Source organism: Condylostylus longicornis, unplaced genomic scaffold (assembly GCF_029603195.1).
Source record: "Condylostylus longicornis isolate FDR11 unplaced genomic scaffold, ASM2960319v2 ptg000137l, whole genome shotgun sequence".
In the NCBI taxonomy this organism is placed as follows: Eukaryota; Metazoa; Arthropoda; class Insecta; order Diptera; family Dolichopodidae; genus Condylostylus; species Condylostylus longicornis.
Window position 1 is genome coordinate 2,529,724 of NW_026578105.1, and position 23,829 is coordinate 2,553,552.

At 23.1% G+C, this 23,829-nt stretch overlaps 1 protein-coding gene across 2 annotated transcripts in view; it reads left to right on the forward strand.

The window, feature by feature from the left end:
* Positions 1 to 13,819, forward strand: part of LOC129615605 (muscarinic acetylcholine receptor DM1) — an 85,443-nt gene extending 71,624 nt beyond the window's left edge. The window contains exons 2-4 of one of the 2 annotated variants that reach the window (XM_055530883.1): positions 2,296 to 2,566; positions 10,916 to 11,112; positions 13,012 to 13,819. In XM_055530883.1, coding sequence (XP_055386858.1) covers positions 2,296 to 2,566; positions 10,916 to 11,112; positions 13,012 to 13,819 — 1,276 coding nt within the window. The remainder of the gene's footprint in view (positions 1 to 2,295; positions 2,567 to 10,915; positions 11,113 to 13,011) is intronic. The other variant, XM_055530884.1, reaches the window with a different exon arrangement.
* Positions 13,820 to 23,829: the final 10,010 nt, after the last annotated feature.

A 23,829-nucleotide genomic window follows, 5' to 3' on the forward strand; every position in this document is an offset into this window, starting at 1 on the left:
TTTAAAATATTAACTGCAATTTTGTTTTTCCGAATCCCACTGAAGCTTGTTCGGGAGGGGATGCTTTACTTTTGTTAAGTAACATATTTACAAATGGACTGCTGTTTAATAACAAATTTAGATATTTTTTAATCATAAATTCTCTTATAGTAAATTTTGTTAAAAGTTCAATTAACAAACCAAGTTTCTGAATGGAACGTACTGTTTTTATTTCATTTTACAAATTTTCGTTCTATATGCTTACCTGTAAAATTTTCATAAATGTAAATATTAAGAATTTTTTTGTAATCTACTTTACATTTCGAATACATGTATATACATATGATTATAATATATAGCATGTACATACTCGTATTATGTAGGTTTATATTGTTAGAATATTTTTTATTATATAAATTAATGGGCCGCAAAGTATGAAATGTAAAGAAAGAAGGAAACAAAACAGAAAAAGTTTTTAATGAAAAAATGAAAATGTAGATAGCGGTGGAAACATTGTACGCATTTTACAAGTTCTGTTTTAGCAAAATAATGACAAAATTTAAGTTTTAAGCAACATAAAATAAGAAATAAAATTTTCAATGGCCGTACTTTTTAATAAAAAAAGTTCTTTAATTGAGCTTGAAAAAATCTTCAATATTTCAAGTTTAACTAAATCGAAAGATTGTTTATTTTAATCCTCGGTTTACAAAAAATTTCTTCTTTTCGCCTTTGTATTATAAGCTCCGTATAATAAAATAAAGATTCTAGATAAACAGGGACCTAACTTACTTTAACATTCAACTTACCTTAACTTTCCGAATACGAATATCATTTTACGAAATTCGAATTACATAAGAGAGCCCCAGAATCTTGTGATATGGAACACCATGAAGAATTCTAATATGGTGATTTTCTGATTTTGAAATAGGCCTTCTGTTGATTATAAGGTTCTACTGGTATATTGAGTTCTAAGGTTTTAAAATAGATTCTGAGATCTTTCTGGAGTACTTTAAGTTTGCAATGCATGATATAACATAATATTATCACCAGTGCTGATGATCACAATTTTATGATAAGCTGTAATAGAGCTGGTGATAATATTGTAGAGCTGTCTAATCTTCTTTTCATATACTACTGATTATCAGTCGATTCGATCAGTTTTGATTCGATACTTTTCTAAGAACGTCTTATTTTATTGCATCAAATGCTATTGTTTTTATAATTTTAAAATGTCATTCAAAGTAAAATTAATATTTTTTTTTTCAACTAGTTTTCTTTTGCCATTCTTTATTAACACATTGTTTCATAAACTTTTGAAAAGGAAACATTAACTTTATTTTTATACGATACAACGTAGAAAATGCTTTATTAAAACTAAGACTTCACATTTTAGATAAAGTTTTTATGATTTTTATCTTTACATTTTTCAATGTTCCTCAATTGAATTAAATGATAAGTCAATGTCATATCATTTTTAAATGAAAATGAATGTATTCATTAATAGAATTTGAAATGAAATATTGAATGAACACCCCCCGTTAAAAAAAATCATAAATGAAGGAACTAATGGAAAAAATTTAATATTTATTTAAAATATTCTCCATTTTATTCTTCTAAATATATGAGAAGTCTATAATATTTTAAATATAAAATAAATAACAGAAACCTTGAATAAATTTTAAAACAAGAAGTAGCTTTGCAGAGTATTGTGTAAATGAAGAATAAGAAACAAGATATGAAAACGTGCAGTAACAAAAGAAATTTGATTTTCAAGATATTAGAAACTTTAGAGAGTGAGAAAAACTTTAACAAAAATTTTACTTTTTGACTATGTGTTAGCGGCCTTTTGATTCATGGTTTCCTGAAGAATCAAAAACATTGCCCAAGGGGCTATCAAAGAACATTTTCTATATATTTTTCATTGCAACAATATATTTGTAATCGTATGTACATATTTCATAAATAATGTAGCTGCAATAAATTTTCTAATATGAAGCTTTTAGATATTTGTTAGAGGTACGGGGTGATCGATATCGTAAAAAATGAATATGTTTTAGGCAGTTCATACGAGCAGCCTAAATTTTAGACTTATTTTCATAAAATTCGATCGGAATATCACTAAATAAAAACGATTAATATCTAATGCTTTAGTTGCTGTCAGTCATTTGACGTAAACAAGATATTTTATTTTCGATTAATAGATTGTTGTAAAATTATAAAATCTACTTCTGACTTTAATCATATAAAAAATAATTTTTGTATAATTTTAAAAATTTTTGTGTAACACTTATAAGTAATGAAATATTTTATTTTCAGCGATGAAAATACAGCTGTTAATCATTCGGGTGGTATTTCACATGTTGGTGGCAGTGGAAATAACGAACATGAAGGATGGCGTCGACCAAGATCTGAATCATCAGCTGATGCTGAAAGTGTTTATATGACAAATGCAGTATTAGCAGATTCTAGTTATTCACATCATGGTGGTACCAGTGGTAATTCAGCTGGAGGAGGAGGAGGTAGTAATAACAACACGGGTGGGGGAACTGGAGGTGGGGGTGGAGGAGCACCATCTAGGAAATCAAGTGTAAGATGAATAATTTTAATTTATTTTTTTTTTTATTTTAAAATTATAAATATAAATTTAAATTAAGAATTTACCAAAAACAAAAAATCAAATTCCACAATAAAAAATTAATGAAACGAAACAATAGCATAAATCTATAATATTATCGATATTAATATAAAAAGAAAATGTTGATATCGATGATATACCTAATCGATATCTATTATAATAAAAATGGCGCCTTATTTTCATATAAATTTCTTAATTTTTGAAGCTTTTAAAGCATAATCCATCATTTTAAGATTCAAATCTGTCAAAAAATTTTCAATGGAAACATAAAATTTAATTGAATAGAACTAAAAGAGAAAAATAAATCATTTAAATTTTGCGAAAAAAAAATAAAAAAGAGGAAAGAAAAAGTAAATAAATAAATAAATGAATAAGAAAAAATAAAATGTTTCGAAGAAATTTCATCATTCGTCATTTACTCTCTCACAATATAAATATATTCTCATATTTCTAGTATGAACATGAAAGTTATTACTACATATACATTATTACGTATTTAAATGAGAAAGTGGCCGTACGCGTGTTCAATAATTTTCCCTTATACTCTAATAATATGCTTTGTAGTTTGCAATTTCGTTGTATGACATTTGCATTACAAAAAAAATGCTACATAATATAGTTACAGTCAAAAATTAAAATTAATATTTCTTGTGATTGATAATAAAACTGAAAATTTGTAAAAATTATTTAGTACTGAAAGATCGAAAACACAGGTCTAAGTAATTAAGGTTTGCAAAAGTTTTTCCGTATATAAGCGTTTTTGTTTTTTTGAACTTGCTGTCTAATTTTAAACAGTACTGTATTAATAATCATTATATTGTATAAAAAATTTTTAAACGTATTTTCTGGCTAAACCATAATAGATAAGAAGAAATGAATTTTTGAGTTTGAATAAAGTTGAAAAACTCCTGAAAAGAAACATTTTAAAAATCTTTAAAAGCTTTTCAGCTTATTTGTAAGAGATAGACTTTACCATCAGTACTTAAAAGTTTTCCCTAGAAATTTGACATTTTTTATATAAAAAATGCGTTACTTTTTGTAACGCTAAGAAATAATGGTCTGAGATATAGGCTCAAGTGTTTGTTTCTGATCAGCATCGAATTTTGAGTCGATTTAGCTTTCTCTGTCTGTCCGTCCGCCCGTCCGTCTCAACGACTCAAAAACTAATTGACCGAAGTTCACCAAATTTTCACAAATGATTTACTATAGTAAATGCCAGAACCCTATTTAAATTGGATATAATCGGGGTACTGGTTCGGGTAGCAATTTCAAAATTTATTTGACTATATCTTAGAAAATATGAAAACTTTAGTATTGAAATTTCGCACTAAAAAATATATTAGTAGGTCCAATATGTTTGATAAAAGTCGTTGAAATTGCTTGGCTCCTTCTGGTAGCTGCCATACAACTTCAAAAGTTATTTGACTATATCTCAGAAACTGTAAAAGCTGTTGCATTGAAATTTCACACTAATAAATATATTAGCAGAGCCGATGTGTTTGACAAAACAAAATTCGTTGAAATTGCTTGGCTCTTTTTGGTAGCTGCCATACAACTTCAATAGTAGTATGGCCATATCTTATAGAAAAACAGTATTGAAATTTTGCATAAATTAAAATGGGAATATGGCAACTTAAAATCTCCCACAGTCAGCTATGATATTATTATTGGCACATAGGATAACAAATTCATATGGGTATCACAGAATTAACACGGTCAACTCTATTTTTTTCTCGTTTTAAATATGTGATATACGATTCTGTGATATACGATCAATATTTCTGTTCAAAAACTGTATGTAGTTTGTTTGTCTTTTATCGTATGTTCGATTATGTACAGCCAATATATTTTTGTAATATATTTCATTTTCATTTAGAGTAATTTTAAAGATATTTCTTTTTATATCCAAATATAATATACATAAAAAGTTTAATAAGCGAAAGAGATAAATCAAGCGCCTTAAGTTTTATTTGCAACATTAAAATATTCATCTGTATAAATATATGTGCATATAAAAAAAAAAACAATTCCATATACATGCATAATCAAAGATTTATAAGCAAATTAAAATTCAACAACATCAAAAATATATCATAATAAAAGAAGAATAAAAACTAAATCGTAAAATAACAAGTTAATAAAATATTACTTAATACCAGTTTATTAAAGTCAAATAATATGCAACATTTGCTTTTTCCCACAACCACTTTACATTACCACATTTTACCAAGTATATAAGAGTTTTTGATTTATTACACTATATACATACATAAAAATATAAAACATATGTATAAATATTATAGTATTGTACACATATATACGTTATACAAAAATATATTCTTAAATCTTGAATTTATATATGCCCTCAGAATATTCCAATAAAGGGACAAGAAATAATTTATACAAAGAATATGATGAATAAAAGTGCCTTCATCAATTTAAGGATATTATTTCTGTATATGAAATGTCAATGTTGTTAAAATAATCAAAACTTTTATATGTACATACATACAATTTAAACCCAATATATTTTATATGAAATTCAATTATTTTAAAGTTTTAATGGAAGAATACTCTTAGAATTTTAAATGATGATATTTTTACGATAAAATAATGGTATAATTCGTAAAAACTAAATTCCATAACTTTAATATAAAAATTTTGAATTAAAATTCTTCTAATTTTCTTCAATATTGTAATCTTCAATTTCTAATTCTAATATTTGAATCCAAATTTTAATTGTTGAAAGTTAAAACAATTCCCAAAACTTTGCCGAGAAATTTTAAAATATTGAAGACCGAACAAATATTGCGAAAGATGTAATCGTTCATATACTCGTATATGAGTTTACAATACATTGGAATATGAATAGGAATTGGAGTTTAAACCAATACAAAAAAAAAGAACCAGAATCCTTTCTCAGTACATGAATGTGTATGTGTGATATCTACCCAAAATATGACATTTACATACTTACAGATTGAAATATATTGTATAGATATATATATCATGTACATAATATGTAAATATAAGAAAACAGAATATGATTTTAAGTAAAATGTTAAAATCGTAAAAATTTTCGGAAAATATTTTTGTAATTTTTGTATTATGTCTTTCATATTTCATGCGACCTGATTGAATAAATAAATTATAGATATGTAATTTTACAAATTATATTTTTGTAAATACGATAAAAAAATATTTTATAAAAATATTTATGAATAATCGTCTTGGATAATAAAATAGAAAAATGAAGAAAATTGTTAAAAAAAATCAAACTTTTCGGATCTCAGTTTAAAATAGCCGAATAATATAGGGTTAGTCAGGAATAAGTTAAATGCCATATACCATTGGAAGGTAGAGAGTCGAAAATAAATAAAATTTTTGTTCGGAATATAGTGTCAAGCAGGAACCGTTCAAAGTCATAATGTTTTGAGTTTTATTAAAGCCTTTAAATCTTTAAATAATAAGCTCATAAAGGTAATAATAAGCTCCTAATAATAACCTTTCAAATTTAATTTACAAACGATATTCATAATCAATGTCACTTTAATATTTGATAAAAGGTTTTGTTTTAAAAAAAATTTCTATTATAATAAGTTTAACTGGCGGCCTTATATGAGGGAGTGCCAATTTTATATTATGACTGTGAAAATGTGAACTATCAAATTACTGTAATGGCGTTGTGAAAAAATCTCCACAATTAAAAAATAAAAACTAACCGTAAGCATTACAACTTTCAAAAATAAAATGAATTGCAAAAAAAAAAAAAATAGTAAAATTTTCAAAATATTATAATTGACATCTGTCAAATTACTTCCTTCATCTGTCAGATTAATGAATCCACTTACATACTTCTATTATATTCGCTTTCCAGTAGGCTTTTAACAGAAATTTAAGAAAAATGTATTTGTGTGTAATGGATTTGCGCAATGGTAACGTGTCACAAAATTTTTTTCAATTATAAAATTTTCAAGTAAATGAGAAAGAAGCTTTAAGTTTTACTTGGGATATGTTCCGAATTGGATTGCGTATCGCATGGGCCAAAATAACTGTTTTTTTTTTGGCGTTAAGCCCGAATTTATGCATGTAACGTCATTTATCAAATTAAATAAAATACCATTAAATTACTCCTTAATTTTTAATATTCAAGAATATTAAATTTAAGGGATTTTGTTTTAATAAATTCATAGTATTCGAAAAATTCTGCTATTTACAATATAAGTATGTGAATACTTGCAGAAATGTATAACCTGTATGGATGTACATATATAGTGTAGTAAACGTGATAATCTAATTTTCTAAAAAGAAAAAGTGTATATAAATTAAATTAGGACAAGATAAGATCCCCTGACTTTTATTTTTACATTCTCTTATAAAATTTTCCCGGTGTAAGAGTTACAATATATGAAAAATTTTATAAAATGTTGTAAAACTTTTTTCGTGAAAGAAAGATTTTTTGACATTTTAAAAGATTATTTTTTTAATATACTCTTTGGAGAAAGCAAAAAATTAGAAGTTTCCTATTGATATGTCAATATTCCAATGCAATTTTTGTTATATTTTGTGATTAAAATTTACTGCAATATAATGGTATTGATAAATTCATTTATACTTTAAGTAATGGTACATAGAAAGTTTATATATGACAATATATATTATTTGAGAACATGCCGTCCAAATTATATAGTTACTTGTTTCCACTTTTAAGTTAATATAGTGCAATTAAAATCCAATTTATTTTCCTTTTAACCAAAATTCGATTATTTTATCCTCAATTTACTATAATTATTATCTAATAAAACCGGAAAGCTACGTAATGGAACTTCTATTTTAGTCCTTTATAATTTATTTTAGTTCCTTCTTACTGTCTTTTTTATTTTAGATGTATAGAGTTTTATATTTAAAATTGATTTGAACAGAGAAGCGTACAAAATTTTTATTCATTTTTGGTTTGAATTGACTTTTCATAAAATATGTAGTTGACTAGCTGTAGCTCCTTACCATAGTTTATATCATATTATATAATATTATCGTATCTTTTAATATTGTACATTATAACATGAAAAATTGTAGATTTAAAGTTGTAGAGCAAAGCCAAAATTTGATTTCAAAATTTTAAAAAACTCCACAAAATTACTAATTTTAATGCATGAACAAAACAATACAAATTTAATTTGTCAAATTCAACATGTATGAGTTTAACAACAATAAATTTAAAATAAAAATTTTCTAAAGGTCTATGAAAATGTTATTGAATTTTAAGTTTTTATTACTTTGCTCTATTAAAATTTTTATGTTGTGAAACTGGTTGGAAAAACTAAACCTAAAATATTGCACTCTATAGTCGCGTAATATTTAAAACCATTTTGTTTTCTAACAACTCACATTGAATTTTTTGGTTTTTGACTTTAAATTTTACACTTTAATAACTGTGCTTTCGAATTAAACAACAATAAAAATTTTTCAAAAACTTGGAACATAAAGTTTTTTGTTGTACTCACTTTTTACAATAAATTTTTTCTTCTTCATCATCTTACAAAAAAATGTGTTTTTCACTTTAAATCTCTAAAACATTTTAGTAAACAAAGTAATATTTCATATTGTTATAATACTATATACAATGAAAATATTGTCTATATGACAGGATTTACATATAAGACATTAACCGAGTGGTATATTGTGTATAACTTATGTAAAAACAACTAATATGAAGGCTTTATTCGTACTATTTCTTACATATTATGTAATCATATGTAATTTTTTAAAATACTAAATTACCATATTCGACCTACTGGTAAAATAAGTTGAACTTCTTTTAATTCCTCAATATAAGATAAGAAGGTTTTAGTTAATTTAACAAAAATATTGAAGGTTCAAGATTGACCAACCAAGAGGTTAATATTTCACTAATAGTGATTAATTTGGAATTCCTCAGCTTAGTGTAATGTGTTGACGTTCAAAATTCGGCATGTGAAACTGTGATGTAATCTTAATATTTTCCTTATTAATTATAGATATGAATGAAATTGAATTTTTGATTAAAAACATTGCATTTTGCATTAGTCGCATGTTATTCTTTTAAAATTTTAATTTGAATATTTCGAATTTGAACTACTTTTTGATGTTTTTTTCCGGTTTCTTCTATATGCATAAAAACTTTCTAAAAAAATATTCTAATCATAGTTTTTTATGGAACTCATTCAAGAAAAATATTTTTTCTTATATTTAAACTTCCTTTTTTATTTATTTTCCTCTATATTTTATGTCATCGTGTATTATATTCTTATTTTTCAAGAATATGATTTGATATTATAATATGAAATAAAACATACAGTGTTACCACAGTGTTATTGAAAACGATTTGGTCGTGATTAAATAATTTAATATTTAGCCGACTATTACACACTATGTATATTATTTTTCTGAGAGCCGCGTTGAATATAACCTACTGGTTTATAAAATCAACGAATTGAGAATGAAGGAGTACATAGAGTGATTGACAGACAATTAGACATGTTTCTGCAAATATTTTATTTACTCTTCTCGAGAATAACAAACCCATTACCCTCGAAAGCTCAAGACACGAAATCAGGTATTATCATACCTAACCTTCATTATTGTATGCAATACGGCCGATAATAATACTTTTATATTTTATAATAAATTTCATATTAAAAGATTAATATAAAAGTATGGCAATGACACTGCTATTAATACGTGAATTATTTCTTTATTCTCTTTTCTCAAAACTAGTTACTAGATATGCCCAACAAATCGATTTCTTCCTACTACAATATACATACTTAATCATTCAATCGATTAGCATTTAATACAGGAATTGACTGAAGATCGAAAGGAACCTTATTTTTTTCATTTTCTCACAATTTCTTGTTTTCAATGAAAGTTTTTTTTTTTTTTGCTTTTGTTATCCCTGCACATTAATACTAAATGTAACAGATAAAAAATTCTATATATGTACATATTCTATACAATATATTGTACATTGTCTTTTCATATAACATTAACATTTTTGTATTGTCATTTCAAAAAACAGGTATATACATATATGTATACGTATGTATATCTGGGAACATAATGTACATAATAATGTGTAGCATTGAAGAAGATAAAAAAGAAGATTTGAATTTGTTAAAATGTTATGTATCACTGTTATATTATGTTATAACAAAATGTTATACTATGTATATAGAAACTAGTTACATGAGGAACAGAATGTTTTACACATTATTTTCTCTCCTTTATACTAGTACCTTTTTTATTTCAGAGGAACAGAAAAAGTTTTTTTTAAGCTCTAAGAATAATAGATAGCAATTTACATAGACACCAAAATATTGTAGGAAAAATTCCTCCCATTAGAGTGCTGAAAAAAAAAACAATGCAAACGATAGGAAAAAGTTTATTTTGTCGAAAAAAAAAATTTTTTTTTTTTGTATATGAAAGATAAGAAATTTTTTTAAAATAAAATTTAACTTACATACTTTATAAAATAAATTACTGGGATTTTTGTATATTTTTTAAAAATGATTGGAAATAAAATTGGAATTACAAGAAAAATTTGTTTTATCGTAAATTATCATAATAAATGATATCGTAATTATTCAAATAGAAAACAGTTTTAATTAAATCTATTTCTTCCGCTTTTATGTTTGGTCCATTACATGTTCGCTATTGTTTGTTAATTATTTTTTACCTTTTTTGTCCTACTTTTTACGAGTATCGTGAATTTTTGGATTTACAAAAGCAACCTATTTCAATAGTTACATATTATATAATATTAGCATTTTATTGACTTTGTTGAAGTTACCATTTAATGTTAGTGGCGACACCTTGTGGTTACTGTAATCCAAATTTTATTGTAAACTCTTCAAATATTAAATCCGCCCTATTAAGTAAGTATATCGTAATATCCAATTAAAATTAAAAAAACTAATGTAGTGAAGGAATAAAATAAAATGAAATCTCTAATTTCTCCTCTGGAATTTTATTTATTTTTTTTTTATTAACTTATTTAGCACCCCTTTAGTTGAACATACAAAAATGACTATCAATATCTAATTAAACAAGAATATCAGTACATAACATATCATGTATGTGTTCCTTCTTTTTGACAATTAATGTCATTATTGTGAATATAAACATAAAAGGAAGAGTAATGCCGTCAAATCTCAATTATAGTCGCATAATTTCAAATTTCGCTTGTTAAATTACTTCAAGAGTAAAATAAGAAAATTATGAGTATAGAAAATAAAACAAAATTTACTTTTTCTTTAATTACAGTTATCAAATGCAAACGGCCTAAAAAAATCACATAACTGCTTTAGCGGTATAAAAGAATGGTGTATAGCGTGGTGGCATTCTGGTCGTGAAGATTCAGATGATTTTGGTGGTGTTGGTTATGAACATGAGGAACCATCTGACTTAGGGTATGCAACACCTGTATCCATAGAAACTCCTTTACAAAGCTCCGTATCCAGGTAGTAAAAAACAAAAAACCAATAACAAAACATAAAAACCTTCAAGAAAAAAATTAAAAATTAAAGAAAAAATAATAATAACGGAAAATCGGTGTTTATTTTGTTTTTGTTTTTTTTCGTTTTTTAAATTTTATTTTTGTTTATTTGAATTTTTGACGTTTATTATTTTTTTTCTTTTTGAAAAAAAAAATTGTGTGATGTTTTTTCGTATTTGAAAAAAAATTAAGAATCTTTATTTTTTGCAAAAAAATAAAAAAAAAAAACAATCAAAAAAATTAGGCATTTTTGTTTGTTTTCATTTTTTTTGTTTTCGTTTCGTTACAGTGCACTTTTTAAATGTTCGATTTTTTGCTATATAAAAAAATGTCATAAGAAAAGCACTAGCTTTTTTTATTATTCAAAGTAAAAAAAAAAGTACAAAATTGAATTTTCGGCAAAGCTCAGTAATTAAACGTTTTGTTTTTTTTTTGTTCGTATTTATTTTATATAAAAATAAGCAAAAGTAAATAGAAAAATAAAAAATTTTAATAGCACATTCTGGCACAAAAAATCAGCATAGTAAAAATAAAAGTTAACAAAAATCGCACCAAAATAATGTTAAAGGAACGTTTTTAATATGTAAAAAAAAAAAAAATAAAATGAAAAATAAAAATTAAAACCAATAACAAATACCCTTATATTCCTTCCCCAAATAACACAAGAGCACCTAACCCAGTCGCACCTCCTTTAGAAACAAAAAAAAAATACACACTAGAAAATTACACCTTAGAATTTTCAATAGATCTAGAATTTTTCTTTTTAATTTTTTGTTTTCTCATTCTTTTTTTCTTTTTTTGTTTTTTTTTCTTGCTTTTTTCCTTTTGCTTTGGTTTCATTATTATGTGAATGGCTATATGTGAATGCTTTTATTTTTTAATTTTTTTAAAAAAATTATAGCTTTTGTAAATGTGTATAATGAACTTCATAAGATAGTTAAAATATTTGCACAAAGCACATCCGTAACACATTTAACAGAAATAAATAGACGGGAGACAGAAAAACTACTTTGAAAGTGATATGATCGTATGAGAATCAACCTTCCACAACTCTTTATCGAGTGATTCGTTTCTTCTGTCAATGAGAACTCCATATTGTAAGGTTACATTAGGTCATTTGGGTTCGTTGAAGTACCGGCTGATCTCCTCTCCCTTCTCTCATTCGAACCAGCCTGAATTAAACCGGTTAAGACCCTTTAATATTTGCTAAGTCCGAAAATTGGCATATGATCACTGTTTTCCCTCTCCTTTTTTACAAAGACATCTCTACAAAGACCGTTTGCCGGACGGTTTTAACCAGAAATTCTTTTTCGCCATAATGTTGTTCTGTTTACCTACAGAAGGCTAGTTCGTTCTATTACAGCGTTACGCAGTAGCATCTTAATATTTCGTACACATCATCACTGACTAAAGCAACCGCCTTCATTTTATGCCACAAGTCTGAGTATGTATTTTTTAAGGTATTCGAAACGATTATTTATTACCTTTAGTGAAGATACAAGGCAATACAAATTTTTGTGTTTGATGTTCAATTGTCACAGTTAAATGTTCATAATTTTTATTTGTGAATTATTTGTTAAACTATCACAGCTCTTTTTGAATATATTATTTAAAAATATTATTTTATTTGTTTTCTATTTCTATTTTTTTTTGAAAATTTTGTTGCTTTATTAAACTTTTGCTTATCAACTGCTATTATTTTTGGGTTATATATAATTTTAATTTTGTTTCTTATTCAAAAATAGTATTGTTTATAAAATAAATTGCATATACAATCATATATTTCTGAATTTAATTATATTTCTTTTTTAAATTTTTGTGTCCCCTACTTTTTTTTTTTCTTATTTTACTTATATACAATTAGGTGTACATCATTAAATGTTATACGTGATCCATATGCAACAAATCGACCAGGTATGGTTAGTATAATACCAGATGTATCACCATCACAACCAACATCAACAACATTAAGACCACAGCTGCCACCATTAACACAATTACAAGAAATACCGGGACCACGTGATTCGCGATCATTACCATCAAATAATAGTAATCGTCTTGGTTCACGTTCAGTTAGCCAAGATTCTGTATATACAATATTAATAAGATTACCACCAGATGGTGGTACTGGTGATGAACGTGCACCATCAATTAAAATGATACATGATGATGTTCCTTTACCTGTTATGTCAGTACCACCGAGAAGACCTTTACCATCACGTGATTCAGAATATAGTTTACCAGCAATTAATCGTCGTATGTCACATGCAACACCAGATATACGTATACCATTAAATGCAAAAATTATACCAAAACCATTAGCAAAACCACCATTAACAGCACGTCAAGCTAAAAAAAAGAAAAAATCACAAGAGAAACGTCAAGAAACAAAAGCAGCAAAAACTTTATCAGCTATATTATTAAGTTTTATACTTACATGGACACCATATAATATATTAGTTTTAATAAAACCATTAACAACATGTGGAGCACAATGTATACCACAAGAATTATGGGATTTTTTTTATGCATTATGTTATATAAATTCAACAATAAATCCAGTTTGTTATGCATTATGTAATGCATCATTTCGTCGTACTTATGTTAGAATATTAACATGTAAATGGCATACTAGAAATCGTGAAGCTTTAACTAGAGGAGTGTATAATTAAAATAATATTTGTATAATTATAATTAATAAAATAAATAATATATATATATATATATATATATATATATATAATATTGTATTATGGAAAATTTAAAACGAATGTAAATTGAAAATGACGTTTAAATTTTTTTTGTTTTTTAAATTTATTAAAATATTTTGTTATTGCAAAGTTGCATATACTCGTATATATTGAAAGTTATAATGGAAAAAGAAAACAGTTACATAATTTTATTTTTCCATAAAATTAAACTCATTTTCTGATGCATTTCATAAGAAGTGGGAAAAACACACTTCTAAATTAGAAAAAATTGTTTTGGTTAAAAAATAAACAAAATTCACAATATTTTTTTTTACTTATACCAGAAGGCACAGAAGCCTTATACTTATATAATATAAAATTGCTTACAAAAATTGTACATGGTACTCGTACCTGGAAAATGAATTCGTCAACAATAAAGTAGATTTTTTTTCTAAATCACGTCCAACTCCTTTTTGAATTTAAATAATTAAGAATTAAATATTTAATTTAAATATTTTTATACTTTTATACTGTTATACTGCTTCATTTTTTTATAAATATTATATTTCTAAGGATTTTAAGAAGAGATTTCATATAGCATTCTCTAAGAAACTTTAAGTTTTAATTATTTAAATAATAATATAATTTAATTGGAAATTAATTAATAATAAAAAAAATAATATTAAGTTGGAGAGAAGACAACCCATATAACTGTAAATGGGAATTTTATTTGGCTTATTTCTGATTTTTAAAAAAAGAATAATGTAATATTTTTATAGCTTTATAATTACCATAATTATAACAGTATAAAATTTAAATACATATAAAATATTATGTAGTTATATAATCGCACATTAAATTTAATTATACTTTGTTTTTATGAAAATATTTAAAATAAATTTTTAGTCCTTTTTATATTGAGTCCTTTTAAAAAATAAAAAAAAAATCAGTAGGGTGAATAATAATAATTATGTTTAATGCTTTTACTCCTTTTTTTTTTATTGTTCAAAGAATATTTAAGCAGCTTAAATATCATAAAGGTGAATTATTTTAACCAGAAAACAAAAAAATCAAAAACGTTAAAAAAAAAATTAAGAAAAATAAAATGGAATTTTTTTTTTTGTCCTTCTCACATGAACGCCATCATGCATAAATAAATGTATGGTTTTAATTTAATTATTAACGGTAAAACAAAATATTTTTTTATACTGAGCTTGAATTGGTCAAATCCTTGACAATTTCAAAAAACAAAAAAAAAACACTAAAAAAATTATTAATAATTCGCCAGAATAGTGGGTAGAATTTTTTAAAAAAAGAAAAAATTTACTGTGAATGAAAGCAGAAAACTTAAAAAACCGGATTTTTTTTTTGCATTTTTAATACCAAAGAGCTCTTAAACGCTTGAACGTAAACTCTTGTTTCTTTCGTATAACAAGTGGAGCGTAAATTATGAAGTTATTTTTTTCTCCCTTTTCACCTTCCCAAATTTAAAAGTTTAATTTTTTTTTTTGGGTCACCGTTACCGCAGTTTTATCCTTTGTACCTTACAAATATATTTTGTATAAATTTTCGAATAATTATTGATTAAAAATTTTATGTGAAAATATTTTTAAAATTTAATAATAAAGTTGAATTATAAAAATATTTCATATATAATTCGATTTTAAGGTTAATTAGAAAATTTATCTGAATTTTAACAACAATATTGGGTATTTAGTCAGGCCCGGTTCTACCTTGTTTGGCGCCGTACGCGGTTTCCAAAAAGTGCGCCTCATTATGTGGTTTCCACTATAAACAATTTTTGGAAAATACATATGATGGAAAACAATTTTAATTTTTAAAATTTGATTTTCTTTGCTAAGTTTTCAATTATGTCCCTGCCTTCCGGCGCCCATTGCAAATGCATACTTTGCATATATGGTAGATCCGCCACTGTATTTAGTTCTACCTTAAAAAAATTTATTGTATTATTTTAGATTGTTGTATTTGGGGAAAACTAATAACGTGTATATACATTACAACTATAAGTGTCAAAATAATTTGTTACAAAAATGACATTTTTTTATTTTCAAATCACAATAAGAGGTGTAATCCCAGTTCGTTAAAAATTAGTCATTTAACATTTTTACAAGACATTCCTCTATTTCAATTTGTTATGTCGTGACTTCCAAAATTTTATTCCCCTCTTCATTTTTAAACTCCTCTTACTTTGTAATCTTTTCAATTACTAAGATTTGTTTTTCATTTTTTTGTACTACAAATCGCGCAAAGGTTTTCAATTTAAAATTTGCATATTACTCGTAATTCCCAAATAGCAGTCAGTAAATTTACTGTAGAAATTATCAATGAATTGTAAAAACAAATTTTTCTGCTTTTATTTTAATTTACAAAAACCCGATTTATTTATTGAAAATCACAAAACAAATTAATTACCTTTAAAGTAATTACATCTGAGTGACATGAAATTTTGGCATGTAATTTTCAAAAACCGCCAGTTTCCACACAATACTATTTCTGTATATGAGTCAGACAATAGATTTTTTAAATGATATTTCATCAATATTTTGTAAAGTTTGTTTTGCAATAGTTGCAATTTTAAAGGCTAAACTTAAAAATGGCGAAATAAAAATTTATGTTATTAATTCTGTGCCCAAAATTTAATTAAAATTTAAATTAAATAAATATTAAAATCACAATTAATCTATTATAAATAATTTAAACGTCATATAATAACAAAATTTTGTGAAAAAAAAAATTTGAAATCATATTTTAGGCTAGCGCATAACTATTATACAAAGCCAATCAAAAATTTTTATTTTACAAGAAGAGAAAAAATTGATTGTTTTTTGAGCGTTGCGTGTAAAGAAAACGAATTGTTATAAAAAGAAATAAAAAAATTAATTAAAAATATTAAAAAAAAAATTTTTTTTGCCAAAAAAAAAAAAAATGAGACAAAAATGACACTATAAAAATATTTTTGATGTGTTTAGGATTTAAGAAATTTTTTTGAAATTTAGGAAAAAGGTCTATAGTGTTTAAAAATCCAAAAAAAAAGAAAAAAAAAATAAATGTGAATATTAACAAAGCAATTTTGTATATCTTAAGTTCAGTTTTTTTTTGAACTATAAATGAAAAATTTGAAAAAATATTTTTGGATTTAATCTCTCATATTTTTTTTTTCCATTTACAAAAAACAAATAAGGAAAATTTTAAATTTAAATTTATAATTAAAAATCAGTACTTTTGCATGCATATAAAAATTTTTCAGTTTCATAAAAATGTCACACGCTAATGCCATATATATCTATGAGGCCATCAAGCACAGAGAGCAAATCCAAAAATAAATTCCAAATTTATGTGGAGTTCAAATGGAAACGGTGTCGGAATTTATTTATGTGACGGAAATTTATCAATAGTTTTGGTTCTACTGATTCTACACATTTTTTTAAATTTAAAATTTAAATTTCAAAAAAAAATTTCAATTTTTAGCGTTGGTTGTCTGTCTTCCAAATGAAAGGGTACTGAATTATAGAGTAAAATTTTTGAATAAGAAATAGAATTTAAAAATTAATTGCAGAGAAAAGCAAAAAAAAAATAATAATTATAATCTAGAGGACTTTTAAAGCTATACTAAATAAAATGAGAATTATAAAGAATAATCAAAAATTTTACAAAAAAATAAAAAAATATTTCAATCGGCATACTTCGGAAATAAAACATTAAAAATTGTTTTCGTATTTTTGTCTGATTCAAAATTTCCGAAAATAATTTTAGCTTGGAAACCTGACACATATATATGGCATTATCACACACACACACACATTGTATTATTTTATATATGCAGCATAACCCACCGAAGTACTGATTAACTATATTCATTAACCTATAACGTATTTTTTCAAGTATATATTCAATTAATATGGTAACCCTTAATTTTTTTTGTTAAATATTCAATAAATTCTCTTAAATATTTTCTGTTTAAAACATTTTCAGTAAGAAATACTAAAAAATTTATTGATGCGAAAAATAAAATCCAAAAATATATATGTGAATTTCATTATATATAATATATAAATATATAATAATATGTAAATATATATATTATAATAATTATATTGGTGTAAAATAAAAATAGTTAAAATCATAGGTAGGTGAAATTTATAAAACAAAAAAAAAAAAAATACAACCGTAGTTAGTACGCCATTATTTTAGAAAAGTGTTTTTTTTTGTATGTAAATTATAGAGAGAAACGAGAAAGAATATTTTAACAAAATGCTATAAGAAAACCCCATTTTTAATTGAGATGACATTTGAGAATTAAAATTGAATTTCATATTTGTATGGAAAAAAAAGAAGAACAATATTATAAGATTTTTGAAAATTTCATATAAATTATGTAAAAGTAAAAAATATTGAAACTTTTTACAAATTAATATACAAATTAGTATAATATCTATAGCTATATATAGTAAAATTAACTAATTTGTATATACCATTAATTAGCAAACCCTTCCAATTATTTTATTATGTCAAATTTTAAATAAAATGCACAAAATTTACCTTAATTTGTTATTAAAATAATTTATATATAGTAATTATACTACACTCTGTATATACCGCCCTCCTCCCCCCCCCCCCGCATTTTAATTCTAATTTTAATACTAAATTTAAATTAAGTAAAAATATTATCAAAAATATTTCACACATTTTTAATTATAATTTTCAAAATAATTACAAATACTTACATATAGTTTGAATCTTTTGTGTTAATTTAATATTGTATACAAAATCTGTTATGACAAACATTTAATGTTCCCATTGGGAAACTATATACACAAAATATCCATTTTATAGTAACAATTTTTAAAATTTTATATAATTTTTATTAATTTTTACATTAATTTTTTTTTCTATTAATTTTTCAATAATTTATTGAGAACTCTTTATTATAATTATAATATTAAATATAATTCATATAATAATATGAAAATTTAATTTTTAAATATTGAATTTAAACCAATATGAAATATTAATTATAAATTGAAGTACATTTATTAAGATAATGTTAAATAACATTTTGAATATATTTTGAAAAGAAAAAGAAATTCTGTACAATGTTTTGATGGAAATTAATATCGAAATAATAGTATTTTGTCCGGCATAAATGCTAATTAATTTCTAAATTTTTAACCCCTTCAAAGTTATATAAAAAATGTAACAGTCTAATCGTATAACTCGTTTTTTTACTCACTTTTTATTAACTCCGTTTTTCTAATGGGTGAAATACATTTCCAGGAAATTCATTTTTTCAATGTGATTTTTGAATTTTTTCTCAAATTACTGAGATCGACTGAACGTCTCACTTCCAAAAATAAATTGAATAAATTTTGTATACATTTTAGAAAATAAACGAGATACGTAATACGGAATAATTCTTCTCATTCGCAAATTACGTTATACAAATATATGTATAACAGTTACTCACTTTTTTCTCACTTGTCAAGATAGACGACCAGGCCCTTTCACGGATACTATATATTTGCACTAAATACTACAAATTCAAATAAAAAAATAAGAAAACATTTATAAAAGTATAAATATATAATTTGTGATAAATTAATTAATTTTATTATATTTAAAAAAAAACAAGAATTAAAAACAAATTAAAGCTTTAAATAATGTTATGTATATGTTTTTTAAAATTAAAACTTAAAAACAAAATTAATTATAATATTAAATAAAGAAATACACAAAAAGAGAAAACAAGAGTTATAAGTACAATTATTTTTATGAATTTAAAATAGATAAAAAGAGAATATTAATTTTATTTTTATTTTTTAATAAAATTTATTAAATTATATTTTATTAATTTTTTTTTTTTTGTTATAAATAACACAATATATTTCCTAGAAAAAATTTATTCAAATTTATTTAAATTTATTGAAAAATTACAAAATTTATTTATTTAAAATTTAATTAAGAAAAAAAAAATTGTTTATATTATATTATTATATAAAATGAATATAATTAAAATAAAAATATTTTTAATAATAATTAAATTAAAGATTTTGAAACATTCAAAATATAATTTTGATTTTAATTAAAATATCATACCATACAGTAATTTTTTGACATAATATGATTAATTAATAATATAATGGTTATCAGTAATAAAAATGACTTCAAATATAAGTGTTGCCATTATAATTTTACAATTCAATGCGTATGTACGAGTATATTTTTCATTAAAAGAAATTACGTAGTTAAATAAATTATTAAATGATTTTATGTTTTGGCATGCAAATTATTAAAAGTGAATTCTAAATCATAGTAATCGAAATATAGATAAAAATAATAACGCGAATCAATATTTACAAGCAACTCTTATAGTTGAAGCAAACCAACTCAAAAACTTCTTAATTTCAACTCAAAAACTTCTTAAATATCTTCTTCATCAAGGACATAAATATAAAATGGTTTCGAGCAAAACAAAAAGCACTATAATAATTGCAAATATTGCATTTTTTGCGAATTATAAATAATAATAATTCTCTCTGGCTTATTTTTTACTAGTTGCATTAATTCTTCAATTTCTTCTCCTTTTGGTTTTCGCACTGTTTCTTTTTATAATATAATGACTATTTTTAACGCAATTTTTATTTCCAAATTGAAGATAATATTCTTTGCCATTTACAATTGTCATCGCATGTTGCAACAGCAACGACAAGTATCCAATTTTCCTAAATTCTGCGACTGTAACTGTTGAAAATACAAATTGTTAAAATAGTTTCATTATTATGGTGAATGTTTTGATTTCTAATTACTATTGTGAATTTAATTAATACAATTTAATTACTAAAATAATTTTGTAACCTCAATGGCAACACCAATTCATACTTATGTTCTATTGTAATTATTCACTTATATGTATGTATATCATATCCAAATAAAAGGTAGTTAATTTCCGATTGTATATAACAAAGGTTATGGGCCCAGCAGTAACTTATCCTATTACAATCAGTATATCGTCGCTGTCGCAGTGTTGCAGTAATATGAAAAGATCATTATCAAATTACTAAATTAAAACTCAATAGTGGCGCTTTATTAATATGATTATTAAAGTTAATATTCATTTTCATTTTTTAAATATAACGGCAACACCATATTTTATTTTTTCATAATTAATTTTAATTAAAATTATATTTTGTACGTATTCTATTCTATTATAAATATATATGTACATATATATATAAAATTTATTATATTAGATTTTTATTTAAAAAAGAAAAGAAAAAAAAAGAAATAAAAATTTATTTTTTTTCTTTGTAAATATATTATTAAAAATTTACAAGAATATTATAAAAAATGTAAATGAAACAAAATGAGCAAATTCTAAGTTATTTAGATAAAAAATATTAAAAATTTTGAAATAGGCAAATACCTATAAAATATTATTAAATTAAAATATAATTAAAATAAAATAATATTGAATTTATAATTATAAAGGTAATGAAATTTAAATTAAATTATGGTACAATCAAAAATTTTAATTAAAAATAAAACATAATATCAAAAATTATACCTTTTAGTATATACTTATAATAAATAACAGCAATATTAAATAACAAATATTTATAAATTATAAATATATATATATATATAAATATTAATTAATAAGTATATTTAATTCGGAAAATTCATAATTTGACAAAAACAATAATCTGACAGAGTAAGTATGAATTTTTCTGCTTTATCTTTAGTTTTTTCTTTTAATTTTTGTTATTTTTTTTTTTGTTATTCATAATAAGAATATGAATATATGAACTCATTTTCGATTTTAATTACTTATCTTCCCTCGAACATTAAAATTAAAAACAGAGTTAAGATGTGTGTGTGTAATATAAATATTTGATGTATTGATTATGAATTTAAAATAAAATTAAATGAGATTTTATTTTAATATTCAATAATAATAATAATTGTTTATGTTACATTTGTTAATTTTATTGCAATAATAATAATTATATGAACTGATTAGTAAATAACAAAATATATACATACATATATATATATATAGTAAATGTGTACTTAGTAATAAAATTTGTAAAATTTATACATTAAAGAAACAAAACCAAAAAAAAAAAAATATTTATGAAAAACAAAATTTTAGAATTTTGTTAATTTAAAATTTAAAATTTTTTGGCAAGGAAAATAATGAAATAAAATTTTATATTAAATTTTATTTACTTATATAAATTATAAAAGAATTTAAAATGGTTATCGCCGTCTTAATGGTTATCGTTTACGGTAAACAAATTTCGATTTCTATATTGTTTTCGTTATTATTCGTAAATTTTGTCGTCAAACATTTAATTTCAAATAACAAATTCGGTCATTTTAATATTTTGCTTCAAAATGTAAGCCAAATATATTTGTATACATAAAATTCTGGGTCAAAATGTCCAAACGACAAAAATTTAAAATTAATTTATTTTAATAATGTGTCATTCACAATATGAATTCATTGTTTGATAATATTCACTATTTTGTGATATTCGAAAACAAAATTTTATAAATATAATTATGAAATATGAATATTTCTAATTGTGACGTGCAAAGACAGATTTTTAGACAACTACTACTAAAAATAATTAATTATTTTCGATAAATAAAGTCAAATATTAAAAATATTAAATGATTTTCCTTGAAGTTTTTTTTTTATCGAATATTGAGCGACAAAAATTCGCTGAGTAAAAAATAATGGCAAAAATTTTTTCTATTCTTCTATACATTTTTGTTTTTCTTTTTATACAATGAAAAATTTTTCCATTTTGGTAACACTAGAACATTTATTATAATATACCTATATATAAACATATGAAAATAATAAATTTAAAATGAAAAAAATTTTCACAGAAAAAAAAAAAAAGAAAACCAAAAAAAATTGATTAATATTACAATTTTTAGTACTTAATATCTCTACTTATATAATAATAATAAAATAAAAATTAATTAATTAAAATAATTTAAGAAAAAAATTAACATATAAGAAATGAAGCTTTAATTATGTTTAGTTTACGAGTTTAATAACAAAATGAAAAAAATTAAATTAAAATTAAATTTAATATTGAATGTTAGTTGAATATTTAAAAGATTAATTAATTATATATATATATATATAGAAATATATACATATAGATATATGTGCATTAATATTAATTTATTTATTAAAAAAAAAAAAATTTTAAGTATTAAAATTTTAAAAGTATGTACCTATATAGTAAGAATTAGTTAGTAATTTTTAATAAAATTTATTAAGTTTAAATATAAAAGGAAAAGAGAAAAAAAATTTTTCTTTTTCTTTAAATTTAATGTAAAATTTAATGGTATATTGAACAAAAAAAAAAACTTCATTTTGTATAAATTTCATAGAAGCAAAACGACAACAGTAAACATTCCATTTAAAAATGTTTTTAATTAGAGGCCAAATCAACAACAAGAAAAAAAACATCATGAATTTTTATTTACAAATTTTAAAAAATTTCATAAAATTTTATTTACTATTTTCATATACATATACATACATATATTTTATTACATGAATAATTTAAATTAAAAAAAAAAAAATTATTTGAATAAAATATTTTTCTAGCTTGTTTACAGTTATATAATATAATAATATATTGAAATGTAATAATTTTTGTAAATAACTTGTTTCCAGTTGAACTTGAAGAAAAAGTACTTCAACTCATAAATTCCACTGAAAAGTACTTCAACGCAAGTAAATGATCCAAATTTTTTTTCCTATTGCATGTTTGATTCAATGTACACCTAACTAAAATAATTACCTGACCATTTATTCAGTGATAATGGCACCGGTCTTTTAACCGATTGGTCTTGGGCTCGAACCCCCGGTCACGTCACTATAAAAATTATATTCAATTTTATAGCTTGCGATACAATACTTATATAATAGAAGATTAGTATGCAAG